General features: G+C 32.8%; 1 protein-coding gene across 3 annotated transcripts in view; it reads left to right on the top strand.

Moving 5' to 3' along the window:
- The window catches only part of TRHDE (thyrotropin releasing hormone degrading enzyme), a 530,611-nt gene that overhangs the window by 149,496 nt on the left and 359,980 nt on the right, over positions 1 to 21,135 (top strand). For all 3 annotated transcript variants that reach the window (XM_031938822.1, XM_031938821.1, XM_031938820.1), the window contains exon 3: positions 6,929 to 7,055. In XM_031938822.1, the coding sequence (XP_031794682.1) occupies positions 6,929 to 7,055 (127 nt within the window). The remainder of the gene's footprint in view (positions 1 to 6,928; positions 7,056 to 21,135) is intronic.

Here is a 21,135-nt window from a genome sequence, read left to right as displayed (position 1 = left end):
CCCCAAAGCATTGAGAAAGCATACTTTGAAAAGATATAACATGAAAATATTTAAAACTTCAGAGGAAAACCTTTGAAGGCACTAGGTATTTGATTGAACTACTGAGAAGGCAGTAAGTTAACTTGTTTGTTTTTTTAGATTTGTCATAAGTATTTCCATAGTTTTACTCTTTTTCTTCACCATTTTTTATTTTTAAGGTCCAATGGGATGAGAGATGCTTTATTTGAATCATCAGTTCTCTAATCTATTTTTTGCAAAGCTGAATTGAGATTCTTTACCTTTTTACTGAAGTATATAACTCATATTATATTAGTAGGAAACAATGGTGAAATCAACTAGAATATGTATCTTTTTGCATTTCTGATTTGGAGCTGGAATAGATAGCATGTCAATAAGTTGCTGATGGATACTTCTATAAACAAAGAAAGATCACATGCAAAACAATTCAATGATTTCCTTTCCTTTTGTATTTAGTTTGAGAATACATCTCTGTTGTAAGGAAAGAAAAATGGCCCAAATCCATTGCTTCAGTGTGTACCATAGGATTGTTCTTTTTAATAATTAGCTCAAAGGATCTATTTCTTCTTACTCATAATCATAGTTCACTGTTGCTGCTCAGTGCCAGTTACCCTGATAATGTAAATATATTGTAATGGTAGAAGAGAGTTAAAACCGAATTCATCAATCAACATGTTTTCGTTATTTGCCTATGATGTGACTAACTAGGCTCTTGGGAACAAAAAGGAAATCAAAAAGAATTAATTACAAAAGCAAGAAGTTTGAATTATGTACATGAAATCCTTTCCTTGATTTTCATCGCCAATGAGATGGGAATTTAAAGATTAAAGTACAAGATATGATTTCTGTAGATCTTTGGGAAAGAGACTGTATTAAGAAAGGAGGTAATAAGTGAATAGGAAGGAACTAATTGCCTGGGGATAAAAAAAGAGAAAAAATAAAACAAAACTTATCAAATCCCAAACAGCCCTTGCTTTTGAGAAGTTTATCTTTTTAAGGATAAAATTTATGATTCCATTGTTGCAAATCAAATTGGAAGCTTTTTGTATCCCGAGTTCAACTAATTTGTCAACATTTTTCTTGTATGATTTTGAGCATACATTCATGTGGCTTGCAAATGAAGCTAATTGATAGAAATTATAGGAATGTTCCTAGACTACTTAATATATGAACTCAGATGAGCATTTCCTAAGTGGGACTGATTGTTCCCCCAGCTTAGTTTACTAGATCTAAAATGCTATGCTGTATCCTCATGTTTAATGCATAAGTATTGGTTTCTCTTTGACATACTTCCTAATAATAAGTAAATAAGTAAAATATCTTACCTTTCTTCTTGTTTTCTGATCTGTAAATGGGGCTGAAAATTAAAGAAGTTTTTCTGTCAAGATGAGGGATCATGTAATCTAACCCTTTTATTTTATAGGTGAAATATTGTGATACAGTAATAGCTAAAATATTTGTCTATAATATGTTATCAAGTTAGTGGAGACTGGGACTAAAACAATATAGAAGAGTTAAATGAATACTCATGATAAGAGAGCTACTTAATAGACGGTTAGGACTAGAACTCTGTTGTTTGTTTAAATTACTTTTATAGAACTTTGTTTCCACTGCCTTCTCCCTTTCAATTTAACTCATTTTTAGTCATCTACTTTTTCCCTCTTACTTAGGCAGTATTCCCCTCTCTGTTTGTCATTTCCAACTTTTTTTTATTTCTTAGGATTTTCCCTGTGCCTCCCCGCAAGAATTTCCTTTTGCTTCTTCATCAATTCTTTTCTGTTCCTGCTTATTCTGCAATTTTATTATCCAAATTAGAGTGTTTATCATTATTTTTAATCTCTTCTTCTTATGGTGTTGAAGCCTCTAAATAACTTAGTTTAAGTTCTCTATTTTAATAAATTTCTATGATATTTTCTTCATAAGTATTGTTTTTATTGTTTCATTTTCTGTGGTTCTTTTTCCTTATAGTTATCCATTTGTGAAGGAGTTATATAGATAAAAGCAGTACTTCATTGGTACAAATTACCCTGTGTCCTAAATCATGTAGTTTAATTTTGCCCCCTACCTTCCTAATGATTGTTCTTTCATTGGCAGGTCCATCTTTCTCAGACTTTTAATCCTTTTGGGTACCAGCTGCACCCAGGGACTCTCATGTCCTTTTCCCTAGAGAATGATATTGTTCAGTTTAAACGCTCATGAGATCTGTTTCTCCAATTATGGAAATGCATCATTTTCCCCATTGACATGTTCTTCAGTAGGACCCTTCTTTCCATTGAATTGAAACACCCTTTATATCCTCATCTTTTGCTGTCATTTGTTACTTCTCCCAGTTTACCATCTCCTTTTCTTTTTAGACACTACAGAAATTTCTATTAATTTTCTTTTTACACATGAACTTGATAAGGGTTTTTCACACATTCTATTCTGTTCTTCCCTTCTTTCTCATTTACATACTTTCTCACTGTTCAGTTTTATTTCTATATATATGCTCTTCAACTTTCAGATTTTCCATTTATTACTTATGTATTAAAAAAAATCTCAATATCCGTTCTCCTCTAATTAATTTTTTGGTACCACAGGTCAATATGTCTCTCTTATTAAAAAAGAAACAAAAACATATTTAAATGTGGGGTAATTGATTGCATTGATTCTTTCCTTATTAAATTATTCTAGTTCACTTTACTTGTGGTTATATTGTTTGGGATATTAGCAAGTCGAGTTTTCTGATTATGTCTGTTTTTATGAACGTCTCCAAAATCTCTCTTTTTATTGAATATCTATATTTGTTCATTGATTATGATTAGGTTTAGGTAAGGCTATATAATTTTTGCTTGTAGCTAGGCTTCTTTCGTTGGGAAGAAATTATTCAATTTCCTTCCCAGTTTCTAGTGGGTCTACAACAGTTTTATGCTATTCAAATTTCCTTTCTATACAATTGAGTCTTTCTTGTGTTTATTTGCAAACTTTTTTTTTTTTTTTGTATTGGAACTGATAAAAATAACTACTATGTCTCTTGGAGTTTTAAGCATAGTGGTTTTTTTTTTCTTCCTAAAAGTGAGTTATGTATTATTTTAATTTATCCTTTGTTTTTTTATACATAGTTCTGCTTAGTTTTTTCTTCTGAAATTACAATATTTAGTATTTGACTTGCCACCATTTTCTCCTCTTAGAAAACTAGTGATCCTGAAATTTTTTTTATGTACCTTCTCTTTTTGGTTAATCAAATCAAATGAGCAACAAATGGTGAACTAAATAAATATTTTTTCCAATATTTATTAATCAAAAAAGCATTATGCATTAGAGATAGAGAAATGATAGTTTAATATTTGAGACAATAAAGCAAGAAGCTTAGCAACCTTAAGAATTAACACATAAGAACTCAAATACTTAAACACTTAGTTACTCAGACCTTCTCTTCCATTGGTCTCCATGTTGTCGTAGGGCACATAAGTTAATTATAGGATTATGTTGAGGGACACATAGAATTGTGTTGAGAGGTCCAGACATGGATTCACCTAATGTCACATAGACTCTGAAGCAGCAGCCATAACAGCCATAATATAAAGGCTTTGCCCAGTTATATGAAAACAAAAGGGAGAAATTGGGCTTTCTTCTGCAGGGAACCACATGGCTGCAGTGATTGCCCAGAATATTCATCTTTCATATCATGTAGACATGAACTTTAATAGGATGGGCAGGGACTAAGCTTGGAGCCATTGGTGACAGTTCCTTCTGTCAAATGGTAATTGACTTCTCTGTATGTGATATCTCCAGTGAATCCCTTTTCTCTGACACTATCAGCTCTGATCACCTGGGCTTCTTTTATTTATTTGGCCATGTTAAATTGCTCTGGTTCTTGGTTTGTGGGGGGCTTTACTTATGGGTTTATTATCTCAGGCTAGTTCTTGGTTGAGTTTAACTTAGTCTCTTATGAATCCTTGAGTAATGGTACAGTACTCCCAGTGGACTGTTGCTGTTGATCTCAATGATTGGTTGGTAGCCTGGAGATTCACTTGCTTATATTATCAAGGGGTCCAGTAGATTCAGTGGCATAATTTTACTGATATATATTTCAATTGGCTATTCAGGGCACTTTGCTGTACAGTATAACTTTTAAGGGAAAGTGATAAAGGCCAGGTGAGCATTTTTGATCTGCCTCAAAGTGGTTTTCACTGTGCAGTTGAGTCTACTATATCCTGCTAATGCCTGACCTCCAACTTCCATTGAGAAGAGGAGCCAAACTCTCCATTGACCTTTTGCCTTGTACCCTCCATCTCCTGATGAGAGGAGACAAGGGCCCCAGCCAAGCATCTTCCAATTGGCCCAAAGTGACAACTTTCATCTGTGCTTAAACTTTCATCTTCTGCTTCCCCTTATTAAGATGAAGAGAACCTCTGGTTCAAAGAGGAACATTTTCCCTTTAATCTCAGACCTCGAATCTCATGGAACTGTTCTGGCTGGGTTCATGGTTTATATTATATAACCTCAACTGAGCTATCATTACTGATAGACCTTCTTATCATACATGCCTTATCAATTCCCTATCCTACCCTTTACAGCAGTAAACCTTTTCATATCTCCTTAACCTCCTCTCACTCTTCCCCCTCTTCCAGAGAAGAGAAACTTCTCATATTTTTACAGAAAAAATTGAGGCCATTTACCAAAGCTCCATTTTCTTCTCTCTTCCTCATTTCACATTATGCCTTTTGCTATTTCTTCTATTACACTTATCTCACATGATGAACTAGATTTATTCTTTGACTAGACTAAGCTGCTCCAATAATCCCATTCCATTCCATCTCTTTCAAGAGACTGTCCCCCTTGCTATTCATACTCCATCACTTACTTTCTTTTTTTTTTTTAATTATAGCTTTGTATTTACAAATCATATGCATGGGTAATTTTACAGCATTGACAATTGCCAAACCTTTTGTTCCAATTTTTCCCCTCCTTCCCCCCATCCCCTCCCTCTGATGGCAGGTCGACCAATACATGTTAAGTATGTTAAGGTATAAATTAAGTACAATATAAGCATACATGTCCTAACAGTTATTTTGCTGTACAAAAAGAATCGAAGTTTTAAATGGTGTACTATTAGCCTGTGAAGGAAATCAAAAATGCAGGCGGGCAAAAATATAGGGAGTGGGAATTCTATGTAATGGTTCATAGTCATTTCCCAGAGTTCTTTCCCTGGGTGTAACTGGTTCAGTTAATTACTGCTCTATTGGAGCTGCTTTGGTTCATCTCATTGTTGAAGAGGGACACTTCCATCAGAACTGATCATCATATAGTATTGTTGTTGAAGTATATAATGATCTCCTGGTCTTGTTCATTTCACTCAGCATCAGTTCACCCATCATTTACTTTCAATCTGCCTATTTGCTCATTTCCTACTTTGTAAAACATGTCCTGGTCTTCATCCTAAAAAACCCCTCCCCATCCTTCCATCAAACATGACACTATTTTAAATTAATATGTTGATTTATATTTTCTAATTTCTTTGATCTAAACAATATAGTAATAAATCAAGCTATGAATTTTAGCTTTTGCCAATTTCTTAGCTATAAAAGCTCACAAAGAATATTTAAAAATGAGCTTTTTTGAGCTGGGTACAAGATATCTCCAGTGTACCCCTGAATTTTGCCTAATCTACTATTCTACCTACTTCTCCCTGCCTCCAATATTTGGAACTAAAGTCTGGGTTATTTTGTATTAGAAATGAAATATGATCCCAGTCCTGAAACAAGGTCTATAACATCTTAGAAAGTATTTATTTTCTCACACATAGTTGATTGGGTAGCAGGTCATTAATGCTTTTAAGCTTATATTTTGCCCTTATTCATGGAATCCCACAATGGGAATAAATTAAATCTCTGAGGCCGACCTGAAATCATCAGGTCTTTCTGTTCTGAAGCTTTTGACCTATTGATTAAACCTTTCTGGGTGATGACACGAAGCTTAAGGAGCAAGTAAATAAAAAATAGATTTAGTTGTGTGTATTTGTGTGTACGTGTGTGTGCACGTGCATGCATGTGCACATATGCACGTGAGTATTTTGCAAAAACCAACCATGCTCTTTAAATTTTTTTAAATAAAAGAAATAATTTGATTTGCATCTTTTTCTTCTTTCTCTCAATTGTTAACAGTTTTTGTAAAGTTCTATGTGACTTTCCTTAGGCTCTTTCTGGTGAGTACTAGGTAATATATAGCACTTGATTTAACATGAGTATTAAATAGCCAGGTTGTGCTAGAAATATGGATTGCTTCTCCTTATTTATCTCTTTTGGTTTCCTTGGATTGGAGCCTTTATGGATTGATTTAAAGAATGTTAATTGCTTATGTCCATGAAAGATTATACAAATAGTTATCTCTCAAACTTATCTTACTCACTGAGGATAACAGTTGGTGTTGAATAAAAGTGAGAAACATAAATTATATATTTTTATTCAATGTAGCAATGCATCTGAAACTTGATAAACTGTTTTTTTTTTTTATTAACAAATCATGAACGTCCTCTCCTGAGGCACAGTATCACAGTATCCTGCCTACATTTAAAGTAGGCAAAGAGATCCATTATCCTAATCCATTCATATCTCTAGTAAGCACATGTGAGTGATTGCTTTTCAACATTGATTTTGATGCCAGCTGTATAAATCTTTCACTTGATAAGCAAGAAAAAAGGTAATCATTCTTTTCTCCATGTTGTTACCTTAATTGTTTAAGTTCTATGTCTTCATCTATAGCTATCTTTGATATATGAATAGGAATTCTCTTCTGGTTTTTAGAACATAAAAAAGTGATTTGTGTTGGTTCATCTTTGTAATAAAGGCAGAAAAGCAGAAAACCTGGAAGTTGATGTAACCTTTTCTTTCTCTTTTTGTTTTTTTTTTGCCTACTTGTTTCTAATCAGGTACGATTATATGCGAGACCTGATGCAGTCAGAAGAGGATCTGGAGATTATGCTCTCCATATAACAAAGAGATTGATAGAGTTTTATGAAGACTACTTCAAAGTGCCCTATTCTCTACCAAAACTAGGTAAGATTTTCCTCAGTCTTTCATTATAGCAAAAAGAACTTGTTTAAAATATATGTATATATACATATATATCTATATATATTACATATGTCTGTATATATACATACACACCATTCCTAAAGGCACAATACTTTTCCTTGTATTGATATGTTCTAATTTGCTCGAAGTATCCTTAATTTATATGAAACTTGTTTAAAATATATGTATATATACATATATATCTATATATATTACATATGTCTGCATATATACATACACCCCATTCCTAAAGGCACAATACTTTTCCTTGTATTGATATGTTCTAATTTGCTCGAAGTATCCTTAATTTATGGGTATGTCCCTAGTTTCTAGAATTTTGCTGCTACAAAAATGCTGCTATAATTTTTTCTAAATTTTCTAAAATGTTCCTGTTATTAAAAAATTTGGGGGGATATAAACTTAGTGAGATACTTTTTATCTTACCCAGTAGGCCACAATTCATTGTCATTTTGAGCATAATTGCTTTGCAGAGTGATTGTATCAGTTCACAAATCTATCAATTGTAGATTAGTGTTCTTGTATTCTCCTATCCTCTAAAATCTAGTTGATAGAAGATGGAAAGAAACTAAAAATTATTTTTATTTGAACTTCTTGTATCATTGATTTGGAACATCTTTATGTGATTTTTGATAGCTTGCGTTTCTTCCTTTGAGAACTGCTGGTTCAGATCCTTTGATCTGTTATCTGTTGGAAAACAACTCTTCTTTTTATATATTGGAGTCATTTTCCTGTATATCTTGAACATCAGAAATTTATCAGAAAAATTTGTGGTAAATATTTTTCCCAATTGATTTTTCCTCATATAAATTGTATTGATTGATATAACTTAAAAAAAAAAAAAACTTTTACACAAAACATTTGCAATTTTCTATACTCAGATTTGCCTATTTTTATTTCTTTTGATCCTACCTATCCCTTTGTGAAGAATTTTCCTCCTATCCATGGTAATAAATAGGTTTTTTTTTCTCCTGCTCATCTAATTTATTTGATATGACCTTTTTTTTAATTACTTTAGATCATGAATCTATTTGGAGCTTATTTTGTGGTATACAGTGATTTCTTGGTCTGAACCTAAGTTGTGTTATATAACTTCTCATTTTTCCTTGCAATTTTTCTTGACATCATTAGACCATTATATTAGCTTATAGATTCATCAAGTATAATACTGTGCAACTACATTCATTTTCTTCTGCATCTTTTATAATTATTCTGTTCCACTGATTAATATTTCAAAAAGGAAAGGCAAAATCAAAAAAAAAAAAGGAAAAAGAAAAGAGAAAATGAGCATAACCTATGAAAACATAAAAATCTCAAAATATATTCAATGCATCACATTTGTAAACACCCTACCTCTGTAAAGGTGTGGGGTGAAGGAGTCTTCTCATATCTTTTCTTTGGAGCCATGCTTGTTTTTGGAAATTTTCCAAACTTTTATTTTTTTAGTGCTTGTTCTTTCCATTCACATTATATTTCCACTTTTATTATTTTTTCTAGTTCTGTAAAATAAATCTTTGTTAGACTGATTAATTTGGTATTGAATGTATAAATTAGGGACTTTTATAGGTGTTATCATGTCACCATGATTCAGCTATTAGCAATTAATCCCTCTTTCTCAAGTTATCACAGTTCATCACTTTCATTTTGTAGTTGTTACAGTTATTTTAATACTGTATATATTTTGATAGATGAATTCCCAAATATTCTTCACATTCTGTAGTTCTTTTGAATGGTGTTTCTCTTTTTCCCCCCTTTAGTCTGGATTTTATTGGTAATATATAAAAAGTCTGATGGTTTTGTGGAATTATTTTGTATGATTCTGCTTTACATAAATGTTAATGATTTTTCTTTTTAATTTTAGTTGATTCTTTAGGGTTTTCTAAATAAAACATCTTGTCATCTTTAAAAGCAATTACTTTGTTTTCTCTTTGCTTGTGCTTATGTTCTCAGCTTCTTTCTTGCCTTATTGCTTTATCTAACATTTCTAGAATTGTATTAACAAATAGTGATGAAACTGTATGTCTTTGCTGCCCCTCTGATCTTACAGGAAAGGATTCTGGGGTTTATTACAGATCATGATTCATTTTGATATTATATAGCTACTCAGTATCATTTTAAGGAAAGGCTCATTTATTCCTATTGTTTTTAATGTTAAAAATTAATTTTTTGACCAAAAACCTTTTTTGCATCTTTTACTATATTAATACAGTGGGATTGCAGTTTTCTTAATAATGCATCTACCCTGCATTCTTTGTATATTCCTAACTTAATCACAGTCTATATTTTCTTAAATGTTGTTATAGCTGCTTGGCTAACATATTAGTCAATAATTTTTTTGCAGAAATTCTTTAGGGGTATTATCCTCTAAGGTTTTTTTTTTTTCTCCTATCATTTTGGGCAAGGCATGTAATTGAGCAAAAAAAAATATTTTTGGACTAGTTTGATTTGTGAGGTAGAAACTTGATTTCCTTTTGGTTAGTTCATATTAACTAATATGATTTAATTTACTATTTAAATTTGCTATTTAAAAATGTCTCCCTACAATCTAGCTTTCTTTATCATTATTTTTTGCTTTACATTTTCATCTCTACTTTGATTTTAAGATTTTTTTTCATTTTTTTGTTTCTTTTTATTTTTTGGTTTGCTTTTATAATGTTTTCATTGCAAACATGTCATGTACACAATTGGTTTATTCTTTCTCTCTTTTGAAAATGTTTTAATATAATTTATCTCAAATACTATTTTGGATGCAGTCTAAAAATAATAGTATGCTGAATTTTCATAATGTTCTTTGATCAGATTATCTATTGTATTGATGATTTATTCTTTAACCAATCCCTTTAATTTAGTCTCTCATTAAGTTTGAATGCTTTTCCAGTGGCTTTTATTGAGAATAGTTGTTTTTATCACAAATTGTTAAATAAAAGATATGTTTAATATTTTAGTTTTTCTCTTTTTATCCCTTGACAAGGTCATAAATTCTTCACTAAGTAAAATGTAGTTGTTTTTCACTAAGGTATTAAATACACCTAAGATGCATGTATTTTCCTTTGTTTAGCTATGTAGCATATCTAACTCTCATAAAATACTATTCAAATCCTTAATCTCTTTCTTGTTTGTTTTTTTGTTTTGTTTTGTTTTTTGTTTGTTGTTTAATAGCTTATCTAGCCACAAGTCCCAGACTATTATAATTTTAGTGTCTATTTCTTTTTGTAATTTGATTAACTTTTCCTTTGGGTATTTAAATTCTTCCATTTATAATGTATATGGTCTTGTCTCTCATGGTTTGTTATCTCTTCTATTGGAATGTGAATTCCTTGACAGCATGGACCATGCTTTTTTTTTATTTTATTTATTTATTTATTTATTTTTTTTTATGAGCAATACTTTGAACAGTACCTGGCACATAAGAAAGATTTAATGCATACATCTTGTTATTGACTGTGATACTAGGTATTTCTTTTGTAAAGGTTAAGTATTTATATTATGTGTGGCTCCTTTAAGCATAACATAGTTTCCCTGTTAAACTATTGAAACCCTATCTATTCACCCTATTGTCTAAGGAAATGATTGCCACTCTTGTTTTCATGAAGCATAACAACTTTTGTAGCAATCTATCTTTGTGGCCAAGGGCCTTTCTTGTAAACAACATATTTTTATATTCTTTTATTTATTGTATTGTATATTGTATATTTTCCTATTTCTGTCCTTTTATCCATCTTTATATTTAAAAAGGAGTTAGTAAAAAATAAGGAACCTATATATACACACATATACATTCATATATATATATATAATGTATACACACATACATATGTCTGTATACATGTCTGTATACATATGTCTGTATACACACACACACACATATATATATAGTTGAAGTTGTGTGTGCCCTCTTTTATGTATGCTCTCTTTACATAGCCCAGACCTCAATTACTAGTTCTCCTTCCCTCCATCCTTCCCTCCTTCCTAGCTTTCTTCCTTCATTTCTTCCATTTTTCTTTCTGCTTCCTTATAATCTAAACTCCAAGTTGATCAGGTTATCTAATTCCTCCCTGATGCTTTTCTTCCCCCCAAATTCTCCTCTCTTTCTCTTCCTGTCTTCTATTTTGCTATTCAGCTTAATGTATTGTCATACTAAATTCTTTTACAAACATAGTCATGAATATGGTAGTGATGGTAGAGAATACTCTACTTGCCTTTTTCTGATTCAGATAATAGTAAGATAAGGAAGATATTTACTGTTCCCTTCTATCCTCCATGTTGTATGCCCTCTTTCTCTCATATTCCAACTGTGAGAAATAATCATTTTCTCCCTTTGTTCTCTATTTTCCACACCTTATTTCTTGTTTTGCATATCTCCCCCCCCCCACCCTACCCCTTGTCTATTAAAGTGGAATAAGCTCATGGCTAATAATCTCCTTCATGTCCCTGGTCAGAATATTGGTTCATTTCAGACCTGGCCTGAAAGTGACTTCCCTACCGGGACTTATTTTCTATAGGCTTCTGGCTTTCTTTGGCTGTAATCCTGGGTTGAATGAAGCAGTATTACTTTATTTCTTTTTAAGTTTCTCTATCATTATTAAATGTGGCATACTTTAAAAATTTCTATGGAAGTATTTGAGAGTTGAGCTTCTTTATGGCCACTTATCTCATCATCATAATGAGAAATTCTGTATCCTGTTTTGCAGATTATATTAAGAATACATACACAGGTATATCTATCTGTATACATATACATATCTATATACACATATGTATATATAAACACACATGCATATGTATATATATATATATATATATATTCATACACCTCTATATAAATCAAAATGTATTACATATAGGTGTGTGTGTATGTGTGTTCTTATTGTTGTTTAATCATTTCAATTACTTCTGAGTCTTCATGCCCCACTTGGGATTTTCTTGGCAAAGATACTCAAGTGGTTTGCCATTTCCTTCTCCAGGTTGTTTTACAGGTGAGGAAACTGAGGCAAAGAAGGTTAATTGACTTGCCCAGGGTAACACAGCTGGTAAATGTCTGAGGCCAGATTTTAACTCAGTAAAAGGAATCTTCCTGATTCCAGTACTGGTACTATATACACACTACATACATACATACATACACACATGTATGTATATTTGCACACAGGCAAATCTATACACAAATGTATACATATGTGTATATAAACATACAAATAATATATAATGTTTATATATTTGTGTGTGTATAGACATAGATACAAATATATTGATTCTATGATTTTATTGATATGTCTCCCAATGAAGATCTTTTTCTCCTGCTGTGCCTCCAATTTGTTGCTTTAGAATTGCCTGGGGATCCTGGATTAGTCATCTTGCCCAAGGTAACACAGATTGTATGTTTCAGAGACAGAATTCAAATTCAGGGTTTCCTGACTCCCCAAGCATCATTGCTGCTCCATCTTTTTTGATGACTTGGTATCAAAAAAGTAGAAAAAGAAAATAGTTCCATGCAATAGAGAGATGGCTGAATTGGTAGTCACAGAATTTGTATATAAATCCTGGAGCTCCCACTTACTACTTGTATGATGTTGAGCATCAGTTTCCTCATCTGTAAGAGGAAGGGATTGGCCTAGAATGCCTCTGAGGCCCTTTTCCAGTGAAATTGGTAGTCTTTTGATCAGGAGCTATTTTTAGACACCCAAAACAGAAAATTTCATTTTGTCCAAAGTGATAAAGAGAATGATCTTGATTTGTGAGAGCCCTGCCTTCAAAGTATTCCACAGAAATAAGAACGGCATACCTCTATGTAGGTGTAAGATCCCCAAAGAGAAAAGCCTCCTTGATTAGTTTCTGCTGTATTGTGGCTCAGCAGGTTAGCCCCTCAATTTCAATTACAGTGGCTTGGGCTTTTTTTCCAATCGTATATATTTGAATTACTCAGCTACCTATACAAAAGGGATCAAACTGTCTTAAAATGGGAGGAAGTAGAAATTTTGCAGTATCTAAGGAGATTACATCTATTACCTTGAATCTTTGAGTTTCTTCATGTAACTTAATAAGCCTATTTATCCTAACATTAACTGATTGCTTCTAATTTTTGACTGGAGCTATTCCTTTCTGCTTCCAATACATCCTGAAGATAATTTTCTCTTCTCCCCATTTCTGTTCTACATTGGATTATAGCAGCAATAGTTTTCCCTATCCTCTTACCCTATTACTGCTTTAATTACTGAAAGCATGTTTGATCAAGTACTGGAAGAAAGAAGGCATATATTGCTCCTCAATAAGAATAAAGTACTGAATTCATCAGAGACTTTAGGAGTTTGAAACCCAAGTTTTTCTCCAGTGATTATTGGACCTATTTCATTAAAGTAGAGCCTTCTGGGTAGCTTTAATAGTTTTTTTTCAATGAACAGTTCACAAACTAGATAAAATAATTGATACTGTTATAACTGTTACATTAATTTTTAATTAAATTGACAAATCAGTATTCTTGGGTCGGAAGTCAGGCATTTTTGTTCTGATTTTTAAAATAATTCTAGTAGCTCAAATATACTTCCCCCCCCCCCCCACTATTAGTTTGTGTCAATGGAATCACCCTGCCTGCAAACACCTGGGGCAGGAATATCTGACCTCAATTCTTTGCATGGAAAGGAAGATTGTTCTTTACCTCAGGTAAAGCTGATAAGGAATTTCCCAGAATGACCCACTAAAGCATGACTCTTGAGTGCTTCTATTGTAAGGTCACTACTCACTAGTACTAATTGAATAAAAAGCAATAAATGTGAATCTTTTCTCTCTCTCAGACTTAGCACTGAAATCCAGTTTCCAATTTCAGGAGATTCCATGGAATTGTCATTTTGTAGCCAGGAAGCATTTCTCTGTTTCACTCACTGTTGAACCATATTAACCTTCCATCTTAAAAGCATTCTTCACTGATACTATTACTTTTTTTTTTAATAGCCTTTTATTTACAGGTTATATGTATGGGTAACTTTACAGCATTAACAATTGCCAAACCTCTTGTTCCAATTTTTCACCTCTTACCCCCCACCCCCTCCCTCAGATGGCAGGATGACCAGTAGATATTAAATATATTAAAATATAAATTAGATACACAATAAGTATACATGACCAAACCGTTATTTTGCTGTACAAAAAGAATCAGACTCTGAAATATTGTACAATTAGCTTGTGAAGGAAATCAAAAATGCAGGTGGGCATAAATATAGGGATTGGGAATTCAATGTAGGGTACTTATATCTCACAAAGAGGCAAAGGAAACCTACTATATCTGAGAGAAAGAATGGAGGGGGGTGAATATAGTGGGTATTTTACTGCCATAAGAATTTACTTTAAGAGAAAAAAAATTTAGACATATTCAATGTATGGTGAAACTTCTCCCATCTCATTGAAAAGTGAGAAGGAAAAAGTGAAAAGGGAAGGAATAAGCTAAGTAGAAGAAAAACACAGAAACTGTGAGGGAAAGGAGTAAGATAGGGGGAGGAACTCTAAGGTGGGGAGGAGGGATACTAAAAAGGGAGGGCTGTGAGAAGCAAGTGGTGCTCACAAGTTTAATACTGGGAAGGGGGATAAGGGGGAAAGAAGGGAGAAAAGCATAAATAGGGGTTAACAAGATGGCAAGTAATACAGAATTGGTAATTTTAACTATAAATGTGAACGGGGTAAACTCCCCCATAAAGAGGAAGCGGTTAGCAGAATGGATTAAAAGCCAGAATCCTACAATATGTTGTTTACAGGAAACACACCTGAAGCAGGGAGATACATGCAGAATACAGGTAAAAGGATGGAGCAAAATCTACTATGCTTCAGGTGAAGTCAAAAAAGCAGGGGTAGCCATCCTGATCTCAGATCAAGCAAAAACAAAAATGGATCTAATTAAAAGAGATAAGGAAGGACACTATATCTTGCTAAAGGGTAGCATAAATAATGAAGCAATATCAATATTAAACATATATGCACCAAGTGGTGTAGCATCTAAATTCTTAAAAGAGAAATTAAGAGAGCTGCAAGAAGAAATAGATAGCAAAACTATAATAGTGGGAGATCTCAACCTTGCATTCTCAGAATTAGATAAATCAAATCACAAAATAAATAAGAAAGAAATCAAAGAGGTAAATAGAATACTAGAAAAGTTAGATATGATAGACCTCTGGAGAAAATGAAATGGAGACAGAAAGGAGTACACTTTCTTTTCAGCAGTTCATGGAACCTATACAAAAATAGATCATATATTAGGACATAAAAACCTCAAACTCAAATGCAGTAAGGCAGCAATAGTAAATGCGTCCTTTTCAGACCATGATGCAATAAAAATTACACTCAACAAAAAGCCAGGGGAAAGTAGACCAAAAAATAATTGGGAATTCAATGTAATGGTTTTTAGATACTATTACTTGTTAAGACTATCTTATAGTGTATATAATTGAATGATTCGCCTTGCTATAGTATCCTTTTTTGTATGCATCTAAGGAAGCTAATGAATTCTTTTGCTGTCCTACATATTTATACTTGAGATATTTATGTCTATGTACTAATGTGTTATAGATGTATGCTCTTTAAACACCTCCTGCACTATAATCCCTGAAAGAAATAAATTTATATAGGATTATATAAAAGTTTGACCTTGCTTTCTAATTTGGATGATGAAGTGGGTTTCAGTAAAGTAATTGCTATAGATGCCAACCTAGTCTGATCTTAAGTATGTGCATATTTTCATTAAATTGTTAAATCAGTTTAGCTTGCTAGTGAATGCTATGTGAATCTTTTAAAACATCTCTGAATGAGAGAAGTAATTTTTATTAGTATATGACATCTAGAATATTTCTAATTCATTCAACAACTAGCATAAAGTCTTGATTAAAGCAGGCTTTTGATAAGTGTTTGGATGCAAAAATATTTGTGGCAGGAAGATAATTCCATTCATTTATTCATTCATGAATAATATTAAAGAATCAGAAAAATAAACAGCTGGAAGAGATCTTTAAATCCATTTAGCCCAGTTTCTGGCCAAGAAACAAATAGTAATTCAAACTTCACTTGAAAAATCTTAGTGGCAGAGAAATACATTGTAGCTTGAAGAAGTCATTTTCGACAATATTAATTTTTGTGGGGATAGAGGAATGATAGGGCAGCGAGGTAATGCAGTGGATAGAGCACCAGACCTGAAATCAGGAAGACTTATCTTTGTGAATTTAAATCTGGCCTCAGATACTTACAAGTTATGTGACCCTGAGTAAGTCATTTAATGTTATTTGCCTGAGTTTCCTCATCTGTAAAATGAGCTGGAAAAGGAAATGGCAAATCATGCCAGTATCAGAAAACCCCAAAGAATAATAGATCACTGGCTTTCCTGGGATAGGGGTAAGAGAGGAAGAAAAAAATGGAACACAAAATTTTACAAAAAGGAATGTTGGAAATTCTTCATGTGTATGTGAAAATGATGGAAAAAATAATATTAAAAAATGGGCCACAAGAAATCAGATGAGACTGAAATGACTGAACAAAAACTTAAAAAAAATTATTTTGATTTATTTCATTATTCCCAGTTATATGTAAATTTTAAAATAATCATTTCTTAGAATTTTTCGTTCTAATTTTTTCCCCTCTCTTTTACCTCTTTTTCTTAAGAAGACAAGCAATTTAGTTTTTACATATACATGTATGGTGATATAAAACATTTTCATATTAACCATGTTGTAAAAGAAAAAAATAAACAAAATAAAACAAAACCAAAGTTTTTTTTTTTTTTTTTTTTTTTTTAAGAATGTTTTATTCTACTCAGAGTTCATCAGTTTTCTCTTTGGAGGAGGATAGCATCATGAGTCCTTTGGAATTGTCTTAGATCATTTTCTTGATCAGAGTAGTTAAAAGTCTTTCAAAGTTGGTCATCCTTAACATTATATTCTTACAATATATAATGTTCTCCTGGTTCAGCTCACTTCACTTTGCATGAGTTCACGTAAGTCTTACAAGGTTTTTCTGAAACTACCTTGCTTGTCATCACAATCATATACCACAACTTGCTTAGGTATTATCCAGTTTATGGACATTCTCCTAGTTTCTGATTATTTGCCACCACAAAAGGAACTGCTATGAATATTTTTGTATAAATAGGTCCTTTTTCTTTTTCTTTGATCTCTTTAGGGATATAGATCTAATGGTAGTATTGCTTGGTCAAAAGCCATGCAGTTTTATAGTCCTTTAGCCATAATTCCAAATGGTTGTTCAGAAGGGTTGGATTAGCTAATACCTCCACCAAGAGTGAGCATTAGTTTCCTTAGTGTTTTCTACAACTTCTCTAGCATTTGTTATTTGCCTTTTCTGTCATATTAACCAATCTGGGGCAAGATGGTATCTCTGAGTTTTAATTTGTATTACTCTAATCAATAGTGATTTAAAGCATTTGTTCATGTGACTATTGATAGCTTTGACTTTTGTTCCTCCTGAAAACGGCCTGTTTGCATTCTTTGACCATTTATTAATAGGGGATAGCTTTTAAAAAAAGTAAATATGACGTAGTTCTCTTTTTATCTGGTAATGAGGACTTTATCAAAGAAACTTGCTTCAAAAATTTCCTTCTATTCCTTTTTCTTGACTTATTGATATAATTAGCATTTATAGCACAATATTAAATAATAGTAGTATTAATGGACATTCCTGCTTCACTCATGAGCTTACAGAGAAGACTTGAAGGTAACTCCATTATAAGTAATACTTGCTCTTGGTTTTAGATAGATACCACTTATCATTTTAAGAAAATCTCCATTGAATCCCATTTGTTCTAGTCTTTTTAATAGGAATGAATTGTGTATTTTGTCAAAGAGTTTTTCTGCATCTATTGATATAATTATATGGTTTTTGTTATTGATGTGGTTGATTGTGCTGATAATTTTCCTAATGTTGAACTAGTTCTGCATTCCTAGTAAAAATCTCACCAGCTCATAGTGTATGATCTTTGTGATATGTTGCTGTGATCTCTTTGTTAGTACTTTATGTAAAATTTTTACATTGATATTTAAGAACAGTCCTCAAATGGACAATTCATTTTTAATCCAACTGGCCCTGGAGATTTTTTTTAAGAAACTTATTGATGGCTTGTTCAATTTCTTTTTCTTTTGTTGTTCAGTCATTTCAGTCATATTGGGCTTCGTGATCCAATCTGGAGTTTTCGTGGTGTTAGAAGTAACACTCTTGACACTGAAAATCAGATATCAAGGAAAATTTATTAAAGAAGAATCTTAAGGAATCATCTTAATATTTGTGGCCAGAAATGAGCCCCACTCTTTTTCGAGAAGAGGGAGCATTGAGTATAGAAATGGGGGAAGCTTTATACTTGCTTGTGTGATGCAGCCCCTCCCTTCAGAGAAAGGATTGATCCATTTTATCCGAGTTATCATCTTTCTGATATACCCAGTACATGTTTTCCTTGCATATGTATAAAACATCCCCCTCCTCCCCCACCATACATCCCATGTTCAAAAATGGCAGAAAACTCCTCTGGGGAGTGTTGTTTAATGTTCAGTTAGCCTATTAAGCAGGCACAGTAGTGATTTGGTCAAGTCCTGTTTGGGCTGGATGGGGTATTATTTTAATTTTGTGGTTTTCAAAAAAAAAAAAAAACAACACTAGACCCTTTCTGATTGGTTGAATTCACCTGTGCCTTCCTAGCCTACCAGTTCCTTGTTTGCTCAAGGTTTCTATTGATCATTTAATTGTTCTGTGAATCCTAATCTTCCTTAATCTCTCACTTTCTGAAAACCTCTTGGTCAGTGGTGTACTATCCCAATCCCACACTATCTCAAAGCTTGCAACACTGTGGAGACCCAATTTTCCAGCATTTCTCACATTGGCAAAGATACTGGAATGATTTGTCATTTCTTTCTCCAGCTCATTTTACTGAAGAGGAAACTGAGACAAATATGATTACAGAGTGGTTCAAGATCAAGCTAGTAAGTGTTTGAGGCCACATTTAAATTTAGGTCTTTCTGACTCCAGGTCCTATACTTTACTTTTTTTTCTAATATAGCATTTGTATTTTTGACTTCCGCACCACACTGTTAATTCCTATTGAACTTGTAGTCCACTAAGACTGAAGATTTTCTTTCTCACATGAACTCCCTTTGGACCATGTCTCTATCATTATGTAGTGTATCTTTTTAAATCTTACTAGAAGACATGAAACATAATCTTAAACTCAATCACTTCTACCAAATTTTACTCCAGGCCCTAAATATGATATGAATGTGACATTGGATACCTGAAAGTTATGTCAATGCCAAGGCTATCAGGCTCTATTATGCTGCAAAGATTTGTTAAGCAGACTTATAAAAGCTCAGGGGGGGTGGAGCCAAGATGGCAAGAAAAGACACATGTTTCTTTCTGGTCTTCTCCCACAACCCTTACACTAATTACAAAATCCAGCCTCTGAATTAGTTCTGGAAGGGCAGAATCTATGAACATTAAGAGTGTAATAAATTACCAGCAGAGGATAATTTTGAAGATCACAAGAAAAGTTTTGTTTCACTTTGGGATGAAGGCCAAGCACAAGCAGGCTGAGTACAGACCAGGAGTGGTGGGGGTTTTGCACATTGGAGAATCTGCAGGGAGGACTCTATAGCACTGTTGGATACTCTGTCCTGGCTGTAAGCCAGTAGATCAGCAAAGAAGTTATAAAACATCCAACACAAACACAAAAGGTAAGTAAGTAGTGAACTTTGAAACACCAGAATTTCATAAGACTTGGCCACCCAGCACTGGAAGTGAAGTATCATGGAATCAGTGTAGCCACTGCTGCCATTTGTAGAGGGAGCTTGGACAACCTCCCTTGCCCTAAAAACAGATCTCAACTTTTTAAAAAAAATTCAGTAATAAAACAAAAAGAACTCTGACCACACATAGTTTTTATGGTGAAAGAGAAGAACAGATTTAAAACCCTGAGGAGATTAAAAACGGATCATGTCCAGATGAAGCCCCAGAAGGTGATATAAATTGGTCCCCATCATACAAGGTTCTCCTAGAAGAAATTAAACAGGATCTTAAAAGAGAGCTAAAAGAAAAATGAGGAAAGGAAATTAAAATTTTGCAAGAGAATTTGGAAAAGGCAACACAGAAATTATCTGAAGAAAATTCACTACCAAATAAACTTAGCCAAATGGAAAAAAATGTAATTCATTAAAAGATAGATATGACAAAATGGAAAAAGAAAACACCCCCAGAAAAACAGAATTTGTGAAATGAAAAAAGAAAAATGACTCATTATAAAACAGAATTTGTGAAATAGGGAAAAAAATCCATAGACCAAAACAACTAATTTAAAAATTCATTTAAGAAGTAAAAAAAGTAAATGTAGAAAATAAGACAATGAGACTCATATAAAATGTGAAAATAAGACTCAATGAAATATCAAGAATCAGTCAAGCAAAACCAAAAAAATGAAAAATATATAAAATACCTACTTGGGGAAACCACTGACCTGGAAAATAGATCTAGGAAAAACAATCTAAGGATTATTGGACTTCCTGAAAATCATGATTGAAAAAAAGAGCCTAGACAATACTTTTCAGGAAATCATTAAAGAGAACTGCTTGGATGTCATAGAATCAGAAAGTAAAACAGCCATTGAAAGAATTCACCAAATACCTCCCAAAAGATACCCCAAAATTTAAACCCCAGATAATATTGTGGCTAAATTTCAGAACTATCAGATCAAGGAAAAATATTACAAGCATCCAGAAAGAAATAATTCAAATACCAAGGAGCCATAATAAGGATTACCCACCACCTAGTAGTTTCCACCTTAAAAGACTGAAAGACCTAGAATCTGATATTCCAAAAGGGAAAGGAACTTGGAATGCAGCCAAAAATAAACTACTCTACTAAACTGAGCATTGTCTTTCAGGGAAGAAGATGGACATTCAATGACATTTATTTCTGATGAAAAGACCAGAGCTAAACAAAAAAATTTGTTTATATAGAACTCAAAAGAAGCATAAAAAGGTAAAAAGAATTCTTGGGAATTGTATTTCTGTTATGGATATGC

The sequence above is a fragment of the Sarcophilus harrisii genome, chromosome 5, assembly GCF_902635505.1.
Source record: "Sarcophilus harrisii chromosome 5, mSarHar1.11, whole genome shotgun sequence".
NCBI lineage: Eukaryota > Metazoa > Chordata > Mammalia > Dasyuromorphia > Dasyuridae > Sarcophilus > Sarcophilus harrisii.
Note: the sequence above shows the minus strand (reverse complement) of the source record. Positions and strands in the feature narration are given on the sequence as shown.